At 40.3% G+C, this 16993-nt stretch overlaps 1 protein-coding gene across 2 annotated transcripts in view; it reads left to right on the plus strand.

Moving 5' to 3' along the window:
* ACTN2 (actinin alpha 2) overlaps positions 1-16993 on the plus strand; it is a gene marked incomplete at its 5' end in the record, with an annotated part of 72063 nt that overhangs the window by 28557 nt on the left and 26513 nt on the right. The window contains 7 exons of one of the 2 annotated variants that reach the window (XM_084253110.1): positions 1694-1808; positions 2749-2868; positions 3661-3747; positions 7156-7243; positions 9199-9277; positions 11876-11957; positions 14963-15048. In XM_084253110.1, the coding sequence (XP_084109236.1) occupies positions 1694-1808; positions 2749-2868; positions 3661-3747; positions 7156-7243; positions 9199-9277; positions 11876-11957; positions 14963-15048 (657 nt within the window). Of the gene's footprint in view, positions 1-1693; positions 1809-2748; positions 2869-3660; positions 3748-7155; positions 7244-9198; positions 9278-11875; positions 11958-14962; positions 15049-16322; positions 16409-16993 lie in introns of both variants that reach the window. The other variant, XM_084253109.1, reaches the window with a different exon arrangement.

Consider the following 16993-nt stretch of genomic DNA (forward strand, 5'->3'; position numbering starts at 1 on the left):
GGCCATTTATGTAGAGTAGTATGTATAGAAATTCATTGCAATCCATATTAATACCTCAATGGCATTCTTCATAAAAATGGAACAAAAAAAAATCCTAAAATGTATATGGAACTTCAGTAGACCTTGAAAAGCTAAAGCAGTCCTAAGGAAAAAAGAACAAAAATGAGGCATTATGCTCTCTGACTTCAAACTATACTACAAAATGCCAATGATAAAAGTACTATAGCATTGGAATAAAATGAGGGACATAGATCAGAGGGATAGAATTGAAAACCCAGACATAAAGCCATACGTATATAGGCAACTTATTTATGACAAAGGAGTCAAGAGCATACAGTGCAGAAAGAAAGATGCTTCAAAAAATGATGCTGGGAAAACTGGACAGCCACATGCAAAAAGAATAAAACCAGACCACTATCTTATACCATATACAAAACAAGCAAAAAAAACCTCAAATGGATTAAAGACTTGAATATAAGGCCTGAAACCATAAAATACATAGAAGAAAACATAGGTAATAAGTTCTTTGACATTGGTGTTACTGATGTCTTTGTGGATTTGTCCCCAAAAGCAAAAGACAAAAAGATAATATAAAACAGAACTAAATCAAACTAAAAACCTTCTATACAACAAAAGAAACTATTGATAAAATAAAAAGCAGCCTGCTAAATGGGAGAAGATATTTGCAAATCATGTCACACAAGGGTTAATATCCACTGCATTAACAATTTGTACAACTTAACAACAACAACAAACAACCTGATTAAAAAATTGGCAAGAATCTAAATACGCATTTCACCAAAGAAGATGGCCAGAAGACACATGAAAAGATGTTCTACATCGCTTATCATTAGGGAACTGCAAATCAAACCAAAGTGAGATTTGGCTATTATCAAAAAGTTGAGAAATAATTACTGTTGACGAGGATGTGGAGAGAAAGAAGCCCTCATGCATTGTTGGTGGGGATGTAAACTAGCAACTGTGGAAAAGAGTATGATGGTACCTCAAAAGTTCAAAATAGCTACCATATGATCCAGTAATCCCACTTCTGGGTATATACCAAAGGAGATGAAAACACTAATTCAAAAAGATATGCACCCCTGTGTTCATTGGGGCACTATTCACTTTAGCCAAGATATGGAAACAACCCTAGTACCGAATGATGGGTGAGTAGATAAAGATGTGGCATACATACACTACTGTTCAACTATGACAGAGATGAAATCTTGTCATTTGGGACAACATGGATGACCTTGGAGGTTTATATGTAGTGAGATAAGTTAGGAGAAAGACAAATATGTAATTATTTCAAACATTTGTGTAATACAATGAAGAAAAAAGCAAACAAACCAAGAAAACAAAAAACAAACCCTTTGACTATAAAACCAGAATGGTGGTTACCAAATGGGAAGGAGAGCATAGGGAATGGGTAAAAGGTGGTGGATGGTGATTGGATAACTGGTGGTGGGTGTGGTGAGATGTATATAGTTTCTCAGGTGAGAACTGCACACTAGAAACCTATACAGCGTTGTAAACTAATGCCACCTCAAAAATAGAAAATTCTGTTTTCTCTAGAAGATCCAGGATATTCCAACTTCTTAGATGTCCAGAATGTGTGAGATGTCAAATGTTGTCTATGTGGAGAGTGACTGCTGATGAGGCTTTGTTAAACAGTGTTTGGTTCTTGTTGCAGACTTTCACTGCCTGGTGTAATTCCCACCTAAGGAAAGCTGGCACCCAGATTGAGAACATCGAGGAAGATTTCAGAAATGGCCTTAAGCTTATGCTGCTTTTGGAAGTCATCTCAGGTTCGTCTTAAACATATCTCATACCCCAATTCTGTACTTCTAGGTGTACACAGTAGATTTGCATTGGTTTAAAGATGAGGGCTTTAAAAGTTCCCTTTGAACCAAACTGGGCAAGAACATATTATTGGCAAAGAAAAGTTTTGCAAACAGTAATCTGCTTGAGGTTATTTTTCTACTCTAAAAAAAGAGTAAATTCTATTTAAAATTGATTCTTTAAGATGATGGGTATTTAATACTACCCATCTCAAAACAAAATGAGAGAAGAGAAAAGTGACATTTATACCACTACCCTGCATGCTACCCACTTTTCCATTCTTGGTCTAGGTAGTGTGTATTCTAGAAATTATCTTTCATGCAAAATCAATAAGAAACAATAGTATAAATGTCATTTGGGACAAAAACCTTGAAAACATAAGTTAAAATCCCAGAGGGGTTATGTTTTGCCTAGAATTTCACTTGGCTGTTTAAAACTTGGATGTGATTGGATCATTCTTGAAGAAGCATGACTGGGAAGGATGATGTCAAGTCTGTCCTGACCCATATAGAACCACAGTCAGACGTCTGAGAGGAGCCCTGGCAGCCACCTCTGACTGGAACTAGGCTCTCCTGACTTCCTCTGAGCTCATCAGCAGCTCTGAATGCTCCGGGAGCACCAACCAGTTTCTCTCTTTTCTCATTTCTAAATTGGCCCACCAGCCAAACTGGACCCTCCCAGCAGATTCGGAAAGCATGTGGCCTTATAGTATGAACCCTTACTGGTCCACTTAATCTCAACAGTCTTTTGGTTTATGATCTATGTTACGATTTACAGAAGCTAGGGTTACATCTAACAGATAACTATTTCTGCTTAAGGAAATCATGAACTCTGAATGTTGCATCTTGATTCTGTAGCACAGGGTTACTTTCTCTATGTCCACACTATTCTGTTTTCATCTGACAGGGGAAAGACTGCCCAAACCTGACCGAGGAAAAATGCGATTTCACAAAATTGCTAATGTCAACAAAGCCTTGGATTACATAGCCAGCAAAGGTGTGAAACTGGTGTCCATCGGGGCTGAAGGTAAGTGAGGTGTGTTGGGGGTAACCCTGCCTGGCTTACTGACCTCACATGGGGATTTGGACCTGCAGCTATATGAGTTCTCCTTGGCCATGTTCTCCACCATTTACTGAGCCTGCTTTGTGTTACACTCTTGGGTAGGCTGTGGGCATACAGAGATGAGGACAGACAGATGGTACAGTGAGTGGGACACCAGGCTCTAGAATTGTTTGTAAAGAATAATCAAATATAATGCAGTCTTCTTTAAACAGATGATAGCCATGATAAGCATGAGATGCTAGGCATCCCAATGCAACTTAGTAAGAACTCATTATATGAAAGAAGTGGTCTCTTCATTCTCTGTAGGGGATTAAAGTCCTGGTGACTGGCAGGAGCTGAGACTACCTGCCTTTTGTAATACACAATTGAGTTCCTTGAACCTGCCAACTGGATGCATTGAAAGAAGGATCATGGTGAAGATGAGTCTGTGTTCTCGATATTTGGTTATCTAGAATATGAGCTCATCTACTCATTAAACTTTGGAAATTCTTGCATTGTTTCCAGTGGTTATATATGTGCAAGATTTGTGCTTGTATATATTACTAACTTAAACTGGAAACATTTGGCTTTAAGTACCATATTTATAACAAGACACACTGCAACACATAGACAAACATAAACTCGTCTTCCCATATAATTTTTTTCTCAATATCTCTGAGGTCAAAAATTGTAAAAAGCTTACAACTTGTAGGATAAAATGATGTACTGATTATGTTATCTTTACACTAATTTGTTGTTGTCTTTTCTCACCTAAAGAAATTGTTGATGGTAACGTGAAAATGACGCTGGGTATGATCTGGACTATCATCCTTCGCTTTGCCATTCAGGACATTTCAGTTGAAGGTAAAAGAAGTGGTTAAAAATCTGGTTTATTAAGACACTTAGAATAATCTGTAAATTGAGCTTATAAAGGAAAACTTGGATAGAGTTTTGTAAAATTGAACAGTCACTTACTTGATTGAATAGATGAAAGCTATATAAGTTGGGTTTTCACAAGTTTTACATTTGTATGGAAAAAGACCCCAGCAATGCTGCTTCATTCATGGGGGTGGAATCATTCTGGAAAAGATGAACACATGTTCAGAACAGAAGTCATTTTTTAAAATAAGAATTTTTTGAGTTTCTTTATTGCTTATTATACTAGTAGGTTCACAACTGAAACCCTTTTTTTTGGTGTAAAAAATTTGGCTACTGAATATGAGTACATTTGTTTCTCTCTTCCCTTCCTCTCTCCCTCTCTTTCTTCCTTGCTTCTTCCTCCCTCCTTTCCTGTCTTTTTGTTTCCCCCTACTCTCCTCTTCCTTTCCTCTCTCTCTCTCCCCCCTCCCGCCCCCATGAAATCTCTATTGTTATATCTTTTGGCTAACAACTGTTCTGTGATTGTAATAGCATCCTAATCCTTGGCACTGCCACTGAAGACAAAAATCTTTACTCTTTTACTCCCACTGCATTTCTAAATATTTTGATGTATTCAATTCTTTTGAAAAGTGTCAGTTTGACATTCTTAAAATTAGAACTTTGCCTATTTACACCTCATCACATCACAAAATGCATAACTGCAGAGTGTATTTAAGGGCCATCTGAATTGTCCAACCAATTAGCCTCCCCTAACTTTGTAACCTAACAGATAACCAGACATGAATGAGCGGTGGAGGTGTTGCTTATAATTCTGCCTGAGACAGTGTACCCTTGGACTCTGGTCTTCTTAAGTATTTTTAATTAGTGATCAACCCATTCTAAAAATCAACAGTTTTCCTACTGTTGTAGCAGATGACATGCAGCCTACAGTATTTGCCCTTAAAGAGTTTCATTCCCATCTAGATTATTGCCTTCAAGCAGTGAAGCCCCACTTATGTCACTGGAAATCAAAGTAAGATAGAATGAAATTAAAACCTCAATAATCCAGGCTCAGGTATGACAGCCAGCTTTAATCAGTCATTAGTCTGAAATTGAGAGGCTTCATACAGTGGACTTTTATTAAAGGATATTTCTTTCATGCTAATGAAAATTACAAGATGCTTCTAAAAAGTTCCTGCATCCAAGTTATGCAGTGATGCTGTCACATGCTGTCTGGGACTTTAGTCTCAACAGACTCTATTACTCTCTAAAATGCCTCACTTTTAAGGCTGGCAGTTTGATATTGGCTGTTGGCTGGGATCTCAGCTGGGGGTCTGTCACATAGATAGACTACATTTGACTTCTCCATGTAGTTTGTCCTTCACAGTATGGTCGCCTAAGTTAGTCAAAAAATCTGGCATGACCACTCAGGGTCCATGCTCAAATAAACTGAGAAAGAAGGTAGAAGTTGCATGACCTTTTATGATTTAGTCTGGGCTATCACACAGCATCCCTTCTGCTGTACTGTTTGTTGAGCATTTATAAGCCTCGCCAGATTCAAGAGAAGGGTATTAGACCCCATCTCTTCATGGGACAAGTGTTAGAGAATTCATGTCCTTTTTAAAAAATAGCCATAGGCCTTTATTATTACCTTTATTCACAGATGAGGAAACTGGTACTGAAAGAGATTAAATAACTTCCTAGTATCATAAACAGTAAATGGCAAAACCCAGAATTGAAGCCAGGACCTTTGGTACTAATTCAATATTCTTGCTACTACACTATTGTTGTCCAAGCAATCAGGCTTAAGTAGTCACAAGGAAAGACGCTTTGGAAAAAATGGAACTTTGAGTGAGCCCTTAACAGATAGGCCTAACTGATTAGCTCAGAGGAAAAAAAAGCAAGTAGCTTTAGGGGGAGAAGACAGTAGAAATATGATTACAGCGATCATTTATCCATGAAGCATCTAATAGATGTTATTACTTTTCTTGTAAATACATTTTTTTCCACTGTATTTATTTGTTCAAAGCAAAAGTAGGAGTCCTTTTTTTCTCTATTTCCCACATTGTGTTATCACCAAGACTTGTTGATTTCAACCTCATAGTGGTTCTGAATATGTCCTTGAATCTCCATCTATTCCCTAGTTGTAGAGTCTGTAATATTTTCATCTAAACCAGGCTTTGGCAAAAGTGGCTCCTGGCTGAATGTGGCCTACCACTACCTATTTTTCTATGTCTGACAAACTAAGCATAGTTTTACATGTTCAGATGGATGCAGGAGAAAGGGAAATGGATATTTGGAGAGGAAGGGTCTTATTCTCCAGTTCAGACCTGAAGCTGGTTCAGCCAGGCCAATGGGGAGCCCTTACACCTGAATTACTCTCAGAGATACCCTATGTGGGGCAGGAATGATCCATCTGCAGTGTCCCTCCCTTATTCAGTCTTTGGCTGGAGCCTCCCTACAGAAGCAGGACTCGGAAAGATAGGGTGGGTTCCAAGTGGGGGCCAGCCAGCCTGCCCTCTGCTCCCGGCAGCAGGTCGTCTGAGCAGCACAACTTTTCATGGCAACCATAGGAAGTGGAGTGTTTTTATGAGACCAGTGCTCTAACCCCTGAGCTATGATCCCCAGTGGTTGAGTTTTTTTGAACTTAGAGGAAACTCAAATGGCCAAATTTGAAATTTACCAATAAGAACCTTTAAGGATTATAAAATCACTGGGTAAGGAAATATATTTGAGATATAGTGACCTCTATGAATTCCATTTACCTAAGAACATGAATTACAAATGAGATGAATGACAGGTTAGTAAAGTCATAAACTATATACATTTTTCAACTTTTCATTAAAAGAGGGTAAATTCCCTATAGCCCTGAAGTCTGACTTTAATTTTAATTTTAATTTTAAATGAATATTTAAAGATTTGTTTATTTATGCATTAAGAGCAGGCCTGAGGTGAGGGGGTGAGAGGATTCACCAGAGACAGTAGGGAGCAGAACAGGTAAATCTACTGAAATACACAGCGGGTGAGCAGCGGGGAGCAGCGGGCGAGACAGGAGAGGTCTGCCGTGCCATGTGGGTTAGCTCCCTGGCAGGGGATTGAACTCATGCTGCAGTGGCCACAGATAGCTTCATAGTGCTGAGACTTAACCCCTTGCACCCCCAGGGAGACCCTGAAGTCCGATTTTATATTTATGTCATAACTGGCACTTGTTCCTGCAGTGTCCTTTGTAAGGTCCTTAAGTGTCCTCAGAAGCCAGGCACTGGAGCAGGCTTCTAGCTCTGGCAGAGAATCGGAGAAGAAGCCATGTCTTTGCTGGCCATCCCCCAGGAGGTCTGTTTAGAAAGTGACTAGCAGACCGGCAAATTCAGTGGTGAGTATTTTCCTGTGGACACATATTTTTGGCTGTCATTACAGAAACCTCTGCCAAAGAAGGCCTGCTGCTTTGGTGTCAAAGGAAGACCGCTCCTTACAGAAATGTGAACATTCAGAACTTCCACACTAGGTGAGTGAGCAGTGCTCTGGGTCCATATGTCCTCATTGCAATCCAAGGATGGCAGGGTAAGCAGTGTTAATGTACACTAGAATTTTCCCTGCCTCTCTTGAGGGGTGTCTTTTGGTATGGAGCAGAACCAAGGCTATATGATATTTTGATGATATTATCAGGAAAGCATTTATTTAAGAGTGGTGGTATCAGGGGTGGTCCTACTGTGTGTTCCATCTAGTTTGTAGACCATTTGATATGTAGGTTGTCTTTAGGGAAAATGTTTGATCAAGGTTTAAGATGCTGATAAGACAGGAGTATATTATTTTTTTAAAGATTTATTTATTTATGCACGCAAGAACTGGGGTACAGGCCAGAGGTGTAGGGGGTGAGAGGATTCACCAGAGGCAGAGTGGGGAACATTTCAGGCGGACCGACGTAAACACAAGGTCGCCTGCACCATGTGGGCAGCTCTCTGGCCGGCCGGGGGATTGAATAAGTGCTACAGTGGCTGTGGACAGCCTCATAGGTTGCGTCTCAACCCCTTGCACCACAAGGGAGGCCCCAGGATTATATTTTTTAAGCACACAGCACCAGAAAGGGTCTTCAGAATCTGGGAGAGTAAGCATGCCCATGGCCTTCACCTTGTGCTGGTAGCAGCCTCTCAATGAGGAGGAAAGTCACAGGGTCTCCATATCGCCAGGAACTACCTACACCTTGATCCCTGTACTCCCCCAGTCAGAAGGATACTTTGTCAGTCAGCTTTGTATTTTTGACAAAACTTGTAATCTAAGAGCATGATTTTGTCACTTTCCTCTGTCCTTTCTCTTATGCAGATCTTTTGTCATTATTTTGTGTGATTAGAGAAACTGTTTATATTTCCACCCTCTGGATGATGGGTTTCCCAGGAATACAAATGGATCCCCAGCCACTTGGGGGTAATTAAAAGTGAAGGAGAAGAATGAGTCACAACAAAAAGTTGGGGAGGTATTCTAGGTGGGCAACTATTCTTGGAGTGTCTCCCAAGCGTCAGGCAGCAGGCCAGGTCTTGAGTGTAGGAAGGTAAGAAAGAAGCCCTGTGCCCACAGTATACCGCCTGGGAGATAAGAGGAGCCAGGAAAGGCTAGAACCTTCTGCCACTGTAACTGTCAGACATCTCACTGGCTTCTCTCACCTTGCTTTTATTCCTCTGGTCCAAGCACTTCAAGAGTGTAGCCCATGGGGTTTCCTTCTCCCCTGACCTTTGAGGGGCTGAACTCCTGCTCCATGCCTTTAGTGAGCCTGCTGCTTACCACTGCCAAACTCATAGCCTGAGGTTGTCTGAGGCACGCTCAGTTAGTGCTGGTGTCTCTAGGGAAACAGGCTGGAAACCAAATCCTCCCCCTAAGTCTTCAGGTACCTACATGTCGTTGCCTTAAAAAATAAAAATAATAAGAATTCAGAAGCTTATGAAGAAAGGAGTACCTGACAACTCATGGAGACCTGTTAAGTGTACTAAGAATTAGAGGAAGGTGTTTTTTGGCCATTTCAGGGCAGACATCCTTGTTAGGCCATTCTCGGGTCACATCTATGATGGAGACTTGGAGAAGAGAGGGGTGGAGAAATCTGGGACTGGGAGGCACTGACAGAGATGAGCAGTGACCACCACAGAAGAGAGGCATCATCCTTGCTGTTACCGCCGATTCTCCCAGCACAGAATCAGACTGGCATGGGAGAGGGGGAGGGCCTAAAGCTGTGGAATGGAGAGCAGATGAGTATAGGGATGACGGTTCTTGACAAACCCCAGGAAGAAGATGAATGTCTGAAGGGGGAACCAGGTCAGTGGGTGGGCTAGGGAGGAAGGTACATGGGGCCTTTGGTGCTTTGAGCCAGACAGAAGGATTACCCCAATGCCAGACCAGTGTCTGACGATGAGCAGAACCTTGCTGCTGCTTTCTCTCCATTAACACCTGTTCCTATTCTTGACTGTCATGCAGCTGGAAAGATGGCCTTGGACTCTGTGCGCTCATCCACAGACACCGGCCCGACCTCATTGACTACTCAAAGCTTAACAAGGTCATTCTGGGCACCTGGCATGCAGCGTCCTGCTCTGCCCCTCAGCATGTTGTCCTGAAAACGAGCACATCAGCACTGAACTCATACAAACACCGTGGCTGCCACCAGCATAGTCCCCCAGCTAGCCTTGCTCATAATGAAAACTGAAGGGTAGCCAGGAAAATATTTATCTGTTCTCATGAGGGCAGTACAAGACCCAAAGCATGGTGCCCTTTTTGCTCCAATTATGTTTAATTGATTTTGCTGATTTGTTGATTTCAGTACAAAGACTTTATGTATGTTTCCTTACATTCCTAGATTATAAATATGAGATGTGAAGCATATATTTTTTTGAGGAAGAAAGAGTCACATATTCCAAGCCTTCTTAGTTCTCTTTAACTTTTCTGTAGTTCTCTGGAGACATATTTCCTCAGAATTGATTCACTTCTTTGTCACACAAGAACACTATAATTATATGATATAATATTAGTGATACTCTTAAGATGGTTTCAGGATTTATTTTTTTCTTTTTTGACTTTGCTCTTTTCAGAAAATTCAACTTAGGAAACTTATTTTCTCTTCAAGCTTAAGCTTAAGTGTGCTTAAGTTTCAAATATTCTTCAAATTATCTCTTTTAAAGTAGTTTTAAAATGTAATCTGTGATGGCAGAAAGAAATGTGTGCCCTTTCTAAATCGTGTGGTGGGCCTTCTGCTCTGCCCTTGAAATAATAGTTAAGACTGTCAGCATCACCCATAAACATTCCTACAGTGGTGGTTCCAGCACATTTGCCCTGGCTGCTGGCGTGCTTGGCTGTTCACGTTGTGTGTCTGTGTTTTGGTGTGGAATCCAGTCCTACTGCATGTTGCCCTCACCTGTGTGTTCCAGAAGAGTGTCCTGGCTTTTGTCACCTTTTTAGATTGTCACCTCCTCACCACCCAGCTCCTGGCCTGTCTCCATTGGAGTAGCACATGAATTATCTTGTATTATGAAGGCTTATTGGAATGGAAGGTTGACTAAGAGAATGGAAAAACCTGAGTTTCTTGGCTTTACAAAGTATCCATTAGTCTTACTACATGCTAATAGCTGGCTTTTGGACAATGTTTCAGACAGATAGTGTGTATGTTTTTCTGTTTATCTCATTTGCAAATGAGAGCTCTTTATACCAGATAGACCTAGTTTCATTAGCAATTCATAATGGTCAGTTTTTATTGCAAAAAGCTGAGACCTATGGTAATTGGCCATCTAAGATGGGTGAAAAAATGATAATAATTAACAATAGAGCTATGACTTAATATTTTTCTAGATTAGACACTTATAAATACATATATTATATATGTATATATTAACATATGCATAATATATCACCAATATATTGAACATACCCACATCTTCATTCAATCTTCATAATGCACAGTGAAATATAATATGATGCACCCAGTAGTGGTATTATTATTACCTCATTTTTACAATTGAAAATAGTGAGGGATTCAGTGATCTGCTCAAGGTCACATGGCCAATAGCTGAGCCAAGAAAATAAGTATTGCCACATTTTATCTTTTAAGTTACAGTTCAGTGAGATAGTTTACACAAAGGCTCAGGATTCTTACTGCTGAAATTTTTCTTGTAAAGAACAAAGCGAAAGAAATTTTACCCAGCTATTTGGTTTCATGTGCATAAAATATGCAGGTAAGACTCATTTTATGATTAACTGCTTTTAGTGAAATGATTATATGCTTTGCAAAAACAACATTTAGTTGAACACACATTGTACCTGAAATAATTGTATATACTGTGAGGCCTGGTACTTATTTTGGTTTCTTTGTTGAGCACTGTGAATGTGTTTTAGAAGCCTGCACTTTTTTAAATGTTTCAACCATATTAACATGATTGTGCTTTTTGAAGAGCACTGCAGTTTCTAAAATATGTAAATGATGCTTATGTTAAAATTTAGTAAGGTTATCTCCAGACCAACACTACTCCTTATTTTGATTTTCCTCTCTTATGTATCCCCTATCCCACTTCAGATATTTCTTTACAGTTTTCATCTATAATTTCATGTTTGGGCAATTTCTTCTAGTCTTTCTCTCTTTGCAGCCATCTTGTAAATATTTTTAGGGACCGAAGTTTTACCCAGTGGCTTCTTTCTTCTAGCGTTTTACCACTTGGATTTCTTACATGTAAAAAAGAAAGCTATTGGAACAAATATTTTTTCCATGATCACCTTCCAGATCTGGAAAAATGTATGTTTCCTCATTTGTTTTATAATCATTTATATTTTGTTATTAATAGAGTTAAAAATAAGCTCTGAGGTAAAGGGTTTTTTTTTCCCCTGAATATCTCACAACTTTCCTCCTATCCACCAAGCGTTTGTTCTCTTATACCTTTTGTTCATATTTTATGCATTGTAGTATGCATGGGTTGCGTGGTTTTTATGTCACTTTTGATGTTTCTCTATGTTTAAAGTGCTTGAGAACTGATAAGAAGGGAAATTATTTATACTATTCTGGTTGTGTGTGGAGGAAAAGTCTCCTCCCAAAAGTGAGGTATGTAAGAAAATTATTTGTAAGTGCTGATGAAGAAAGTATTTTTAAAAACTGGTTATGTTGTTTCTCATGCAGGATGACCCAGTAGGAAATATTAACCTGGCCATGGAAATTGCAGAGAAGCACCTGGATATTCCCAAAATGTTGGATGCTGAAGGTGAGAAGAAAATTGTGCTTACTGTTTACAGAAAACCTCTGGATTCCTTGTTATGGCCACATACGGGCATTTGTAGATGTAGAAAGCCTTGTTCCAGCTGAGGTACTTAGGATTCCTAGGAAGTTTCTGTCACAGATCACATGAGTCTTGGAGCATTTCACATGTAGTTTGTTCATAAATTAATTATTAGACTCCTGCTCCAAAACATATCAGCAAAGCTAGAGTAGAAGAATTTGGTAAAAGACTCAGCTCTGGCAGAGAAACAGAATGTTTTTTTTATTTTATTTTATTTTATTTTTTAATAATACAGTGCATTTTCCTTCCCACATAGAGCCAGGTTTAGCAAATAAATCTAGTGACATGCTTAAGACTCTACAAGGAAAAAGTCCTTCCTTCCAAGTAGAAGTTACAGACTCAGAAGATAGAATATGGAACTGTCAACCTTTAGTGTACCTCTCAAACTTTCATTTTTTTTTTTTATAGAGGCATGTTTTTATTTTATTTATTTGTTTGTTTGTTTTGTTTATACATGCACTGGGTACAGTCAGAAGTGCGGGAGGGTGAGAGAATTCACCGGAGCCAGAGCGGGGAGCAGAGCAGGCAGAGGGACCGAAATACACTGCTGAGGGGAGCAGCAGGCGGCAGGAGAGGTCTGCGCGCCATGTGGGACCCTCCTCCGGTGGCCGGGGATAGAACCAGCGCCGCAGAGGCCGCGGGCAGCTTCGCAACCCAACGCTCAACCGCTGCGCCACCGGGGAGGCCCTCAAACTTTCATTTTTAATTAATCTGAGTTAAATTTATTGTAATCAGATTTGAAAGAAGTTGTAAATATTTCAGTTTAGCATTACTCAGTCTGGGGCCTAATTTCAAATACCTTTTGTATGTTTCCTACGTGATGAATGCGTGTGAGTTGTGTCTATGAGGTGCCATTTAAAGCACAGCTCTGTGGAGACCATTCACTCATTTCACTTGTTCATGGTTCACTTACCAACTCAATAGACATTTATTGTGCACCTACTATGAGTAAGGCACTACTCATAGTAGGGTGTTAGGGGTTGCAGGATATGGAGAGACAGATAAGGTTGGGTCCTGCCCTCAAGGAACTTATATTGCTGTGTTTGTTATTAATATCATTTTTTTCTAGTGGTCCATTGCTTCCACTAATTAGCCTTATTGAGAAAAGCAAAGAATTTGATTATAGTCAGCAGGCAATCTTCTGTTCCTCCTTCTTTGGTGACTGCATTATGGTTGCCATGTCCCCCTGACTCCCAGAGACTCAAGAAGACCCCTTCCTTGCTTCTCCCAGCTTTTCAAAGATCCAGGCATCTAGAAGTTCCATAGCAACAATCACTCCAGTCTCTGACTCAGCCTTTAGATAGCCTGCTTCTGTCTCCCGTCTTATAGGGACACTAGTCCTACTGAGATATGGACTCTCCGTGCTCCAGCTTGACCTCATCTTAACTTTATTATATCTATAAAACTATTTGCAGGTAAGGGCACATTCACTGATGGAGATAGTATGGGTTAGGACTTCAGCATATTTTGGGGGAAGGGTCACAGTTCACCCCAATCTTCAGTTAATATTCTAATTTTATTCATTTATTAATTTAGCTATTTTATCAAATACTTGTATTATTAACTTTAGAATACACGTTTCAGAATTCTACCTATGGTTCCTCCAAAACTCTTTAGAGGGAGAAAGTCAATAAGATAATGAAGTAAGAACTCAGAAAAGTTCTCTCTTCTGTTCATCTCTCCTTTCTAAGCTAAGTGTGTATTCGTGCACTCTGTCCTTTGACCTTTCCATAGAGAAAGTAACTACTTAGAGTTTACCCACTTGAATTAGTAGCTAGGATACTAAAGAGAGGTCAAAATAGGCGAAATTGAGTAAATTCATCTTCCATTTCATTAATCCCTCCCTAATATACTAAACTTGAGGGAGAGAGCAAGGTCATCATCATTATTTCTCTGGTATGCTGACATTCTTAGTTCTTATGTTTTTCCTTAGCTTCTGAGTCCTAGTCTAGGCCTGTAACCATTCTGTTTATCTTTTATGGCTGATGGGATGTGTTAGTGCTTGTTCATTTCCGCCACCATTTTGTGACCCTCCCTAGTCTCTCATTATTTTTCTTCATTTTCCCTTTTTAAAGGTTCAGAAAAATGTGTACACACTATATCATTATATTTGTAGATTAATTTCTCAGTGAATCTTCCACGGAAGAGTTATGAACTTGATTGATGTGTGTGTGTGGGGGAGGCATTGCCATGCGGATTCCCCCCCATGATCACACTTAGGGTTTTTGCCATTCACACTGGGGCTTACCATCACCACAACATTGTATTAACATGTCTTATTTGTCACTCTTCAATTGTAATGTCATCTGCTGGTCTCCACCTCTCCATTGCTGATTTCATCTGCTGCCATTGACCTTACTGTTATTTGTGTTGGCTTCTGAACCCTAAATGGGGATTTTTGAGCAGTTAATGGGGCCACTCATTATATGTAAATATAGTAAAAAAAAAAAAACCTGTTGAAACTCTTCCTCACATTCACTATCTTTCATGCTTTTAAAGGTTATCTAAGTTGTTTATCTGATTTTCCTCCAAAATCCTGAGGAGCACCAGGCTTAGATTTGTGGGTTCTTATGTTCTGTGCGGACTTGCAAAGGGGGTCTTTGTTGACCTCAGGCCCTCCTTGTATGCAGTGACAGAAGGGCTCTGGGCCTTGTATGCAGTCTGTAGAATTCTGGTCCAGAATGCGACTTCCTTGCTAGGTCAGGGCTCTTTAAAATTTCGTCATTTCTACTGACAGCTGTCAAAAGTGCACAGAAAGAAATGATTTTGCAGCTATGGCTTCTTTGATTTGAACCAAGATTTTAACAACGTAAGTGTATGTTGGTGAGGGGCATAGATTCATTACATTGTCTTCTCTGAGACACTTACCATTAGCAGAAGCCTGCTGGTATTAGAACATCCAAATAGTTAACCTTCTTTTCTCCACACAGATTTAGTACACACTGCCAGACCCGATGAGAGAGCCATAATGACTTATGTTTCCTGTTACTATCATGCTTTTGCTGGTGCACAGAAGGTGAGATGTAAAACATAAGTCACTGCTCACCCTTCACCTTCTGTGTCTAACTTTTTTTCCCCCGATTGTTTTTCTCTTTTTTCCCTTACCATTCTCTTCTGAACAAGGAGACCATCTGGTTCTGCAGTCATTTGTCTTTTTTAGTCTAGTTTTCTTTGAAACTTACTTTTTCTGTCCATGCAGTATTCTGCCATTCATGTTTGTTTTCCAGAAGATTCCATACTGTTACACAACCCCACACTTTCTACGAATAGCCTCTGAAAACCCACTGGCTACATTTCACATTAGGGAATCACAGGTATCTTTTTCAATTCACCCTGTCCAGTGACTGAAATGAGTTTAGTTAGAAAGCAGTTCAAGGATGACTGGTCGTATGGTTTTGTTTTTATTTCCTTCCTATTGATTATTTCGGCAGCTAATATGAATGGTAGCAATAGTCTTAATAAATACAAGCTGTGCATACCCTTCTCTTTAGATGTTTTGTCACTCTTGGTGATTTCTATATGTGTCATGGTAAGTATGTGTAGACGGGCATTAAAAGATATGCTCTCCAGTAAATTTTTTTTTTGCATAGAAAAACTGGGGTGTAGGTCAGGGGTGTGGGGTGGGTGAGAGGATTTACCAGAGACACAGTGGGGTGCAGAACAGGCAGATTAACTGAAATACACAGCTAAGGGAAGCAGCGGGGTGAAACAGGAGAGGTCTGCTATGCCAATGTGTGTTAGCGCCCTGGCTGAGGATCGAACTCAGGCTTTCAGGCCATAGCAGTGATAGTACTGAGACTTAACCCCTAGGCCACCAGGGAGGTCCATCTCCAGTAATTTCAGCCTCACACACCCAGGGGCATCTATAGCACAGGAACTAGCATTGCAAGGGTGGGGTAGGAAGGTGGCAGAAGAGATGGGCAGAGACCTCCACTAGCATTCCCAGAAGTTTGCAAAGTGACTTGTTCACAAGAAAGGTGGCAGATGACTCCCTACAGCAAAAGACCTGGGGCCTCAAGAGTCTTTAGGACATGCTAATAGCTTTGATACAGGCCCATGGGTTCTATTTTTAATGACTTGACTGCCCTTTTCAAAACTCATCAAAGGGAAGGAGGGGAAAGAGTCCTGTCAGTACCGTCCAGCTTTCCTGAGGGTCAGAGCTGTGGGCCCAAGAAACACACAGAATATCAGTCAGTATAAACCAATTTGTTCTTCCCTTCGTTCACCCTGGTTTCTGCTCTTCATCTGTGCATGTGTTTGTTTTCTGTGTTATTTTTTCCCTCCCTTCAGACATTGTGAACACCCCCAAACCCGATGAGAGAGCTATCATGACTTACGTTTCCTGCTTCTACCATGCTTTTGCGGGAGCAGAGCAGGTACTCCACACGTGTGCATCTGGGCTGCTCTTTGCATCGGTTTTCATTGTGTGTGCGTGTGTGTGTGCGTGTGTGTGTACCTGGGTGTGTCTGTGCGCTTCACATCCTACCTGGGAACCTAAGTGTCTTGTAGCAGCCTACCTACTATGGCAATTTCCAAAATGTGATTTTTTTTTTAACAGTTTAACTATAGACAGTTCCTGAAGTGTTTTTCTGTCTCTTTCTTCTAAGATACTACTTTTATTTCATTAGTCAACTGTGGGAAACATTTGTGCTTTAGAAAAAAGAGAAACAAGCGCCATAAAAGTGAGCCACAGTTATTGAGCTTTAGGTTAAGAGGACACTGGGCACAGGTATTTGCCTTTCTAGTGCCCTTGTTCTCCTCTGCCTAGAGATTGCCTTCGCTGCTCAGGAATTTATGCAAGGATGTTTCACATCGTTCAGACCAATCTCAATTAACTGAAATAGCAAATGGACAACAGTGTTAAAACCTCAAAAAGATTCACATTCCTTAGCACAATCTGAGAGACACTGCGAGTGACTATCCTTCGGTTTTCTCCACTCCCACCTGTTTATTTTTGGCCT

This window comes from Talpa europaea (assembly GCF_964194135.1).
Source record: "Talpa europaea genome assembly, chromosome: 14".
Classification (NCBI taxonomy): domain Eukaryota; kingdom Metazoa; phylum Chordata; class Mammalia; order Eulipotyphla; family Talpidae; genus Talpa; species Talpa europaea.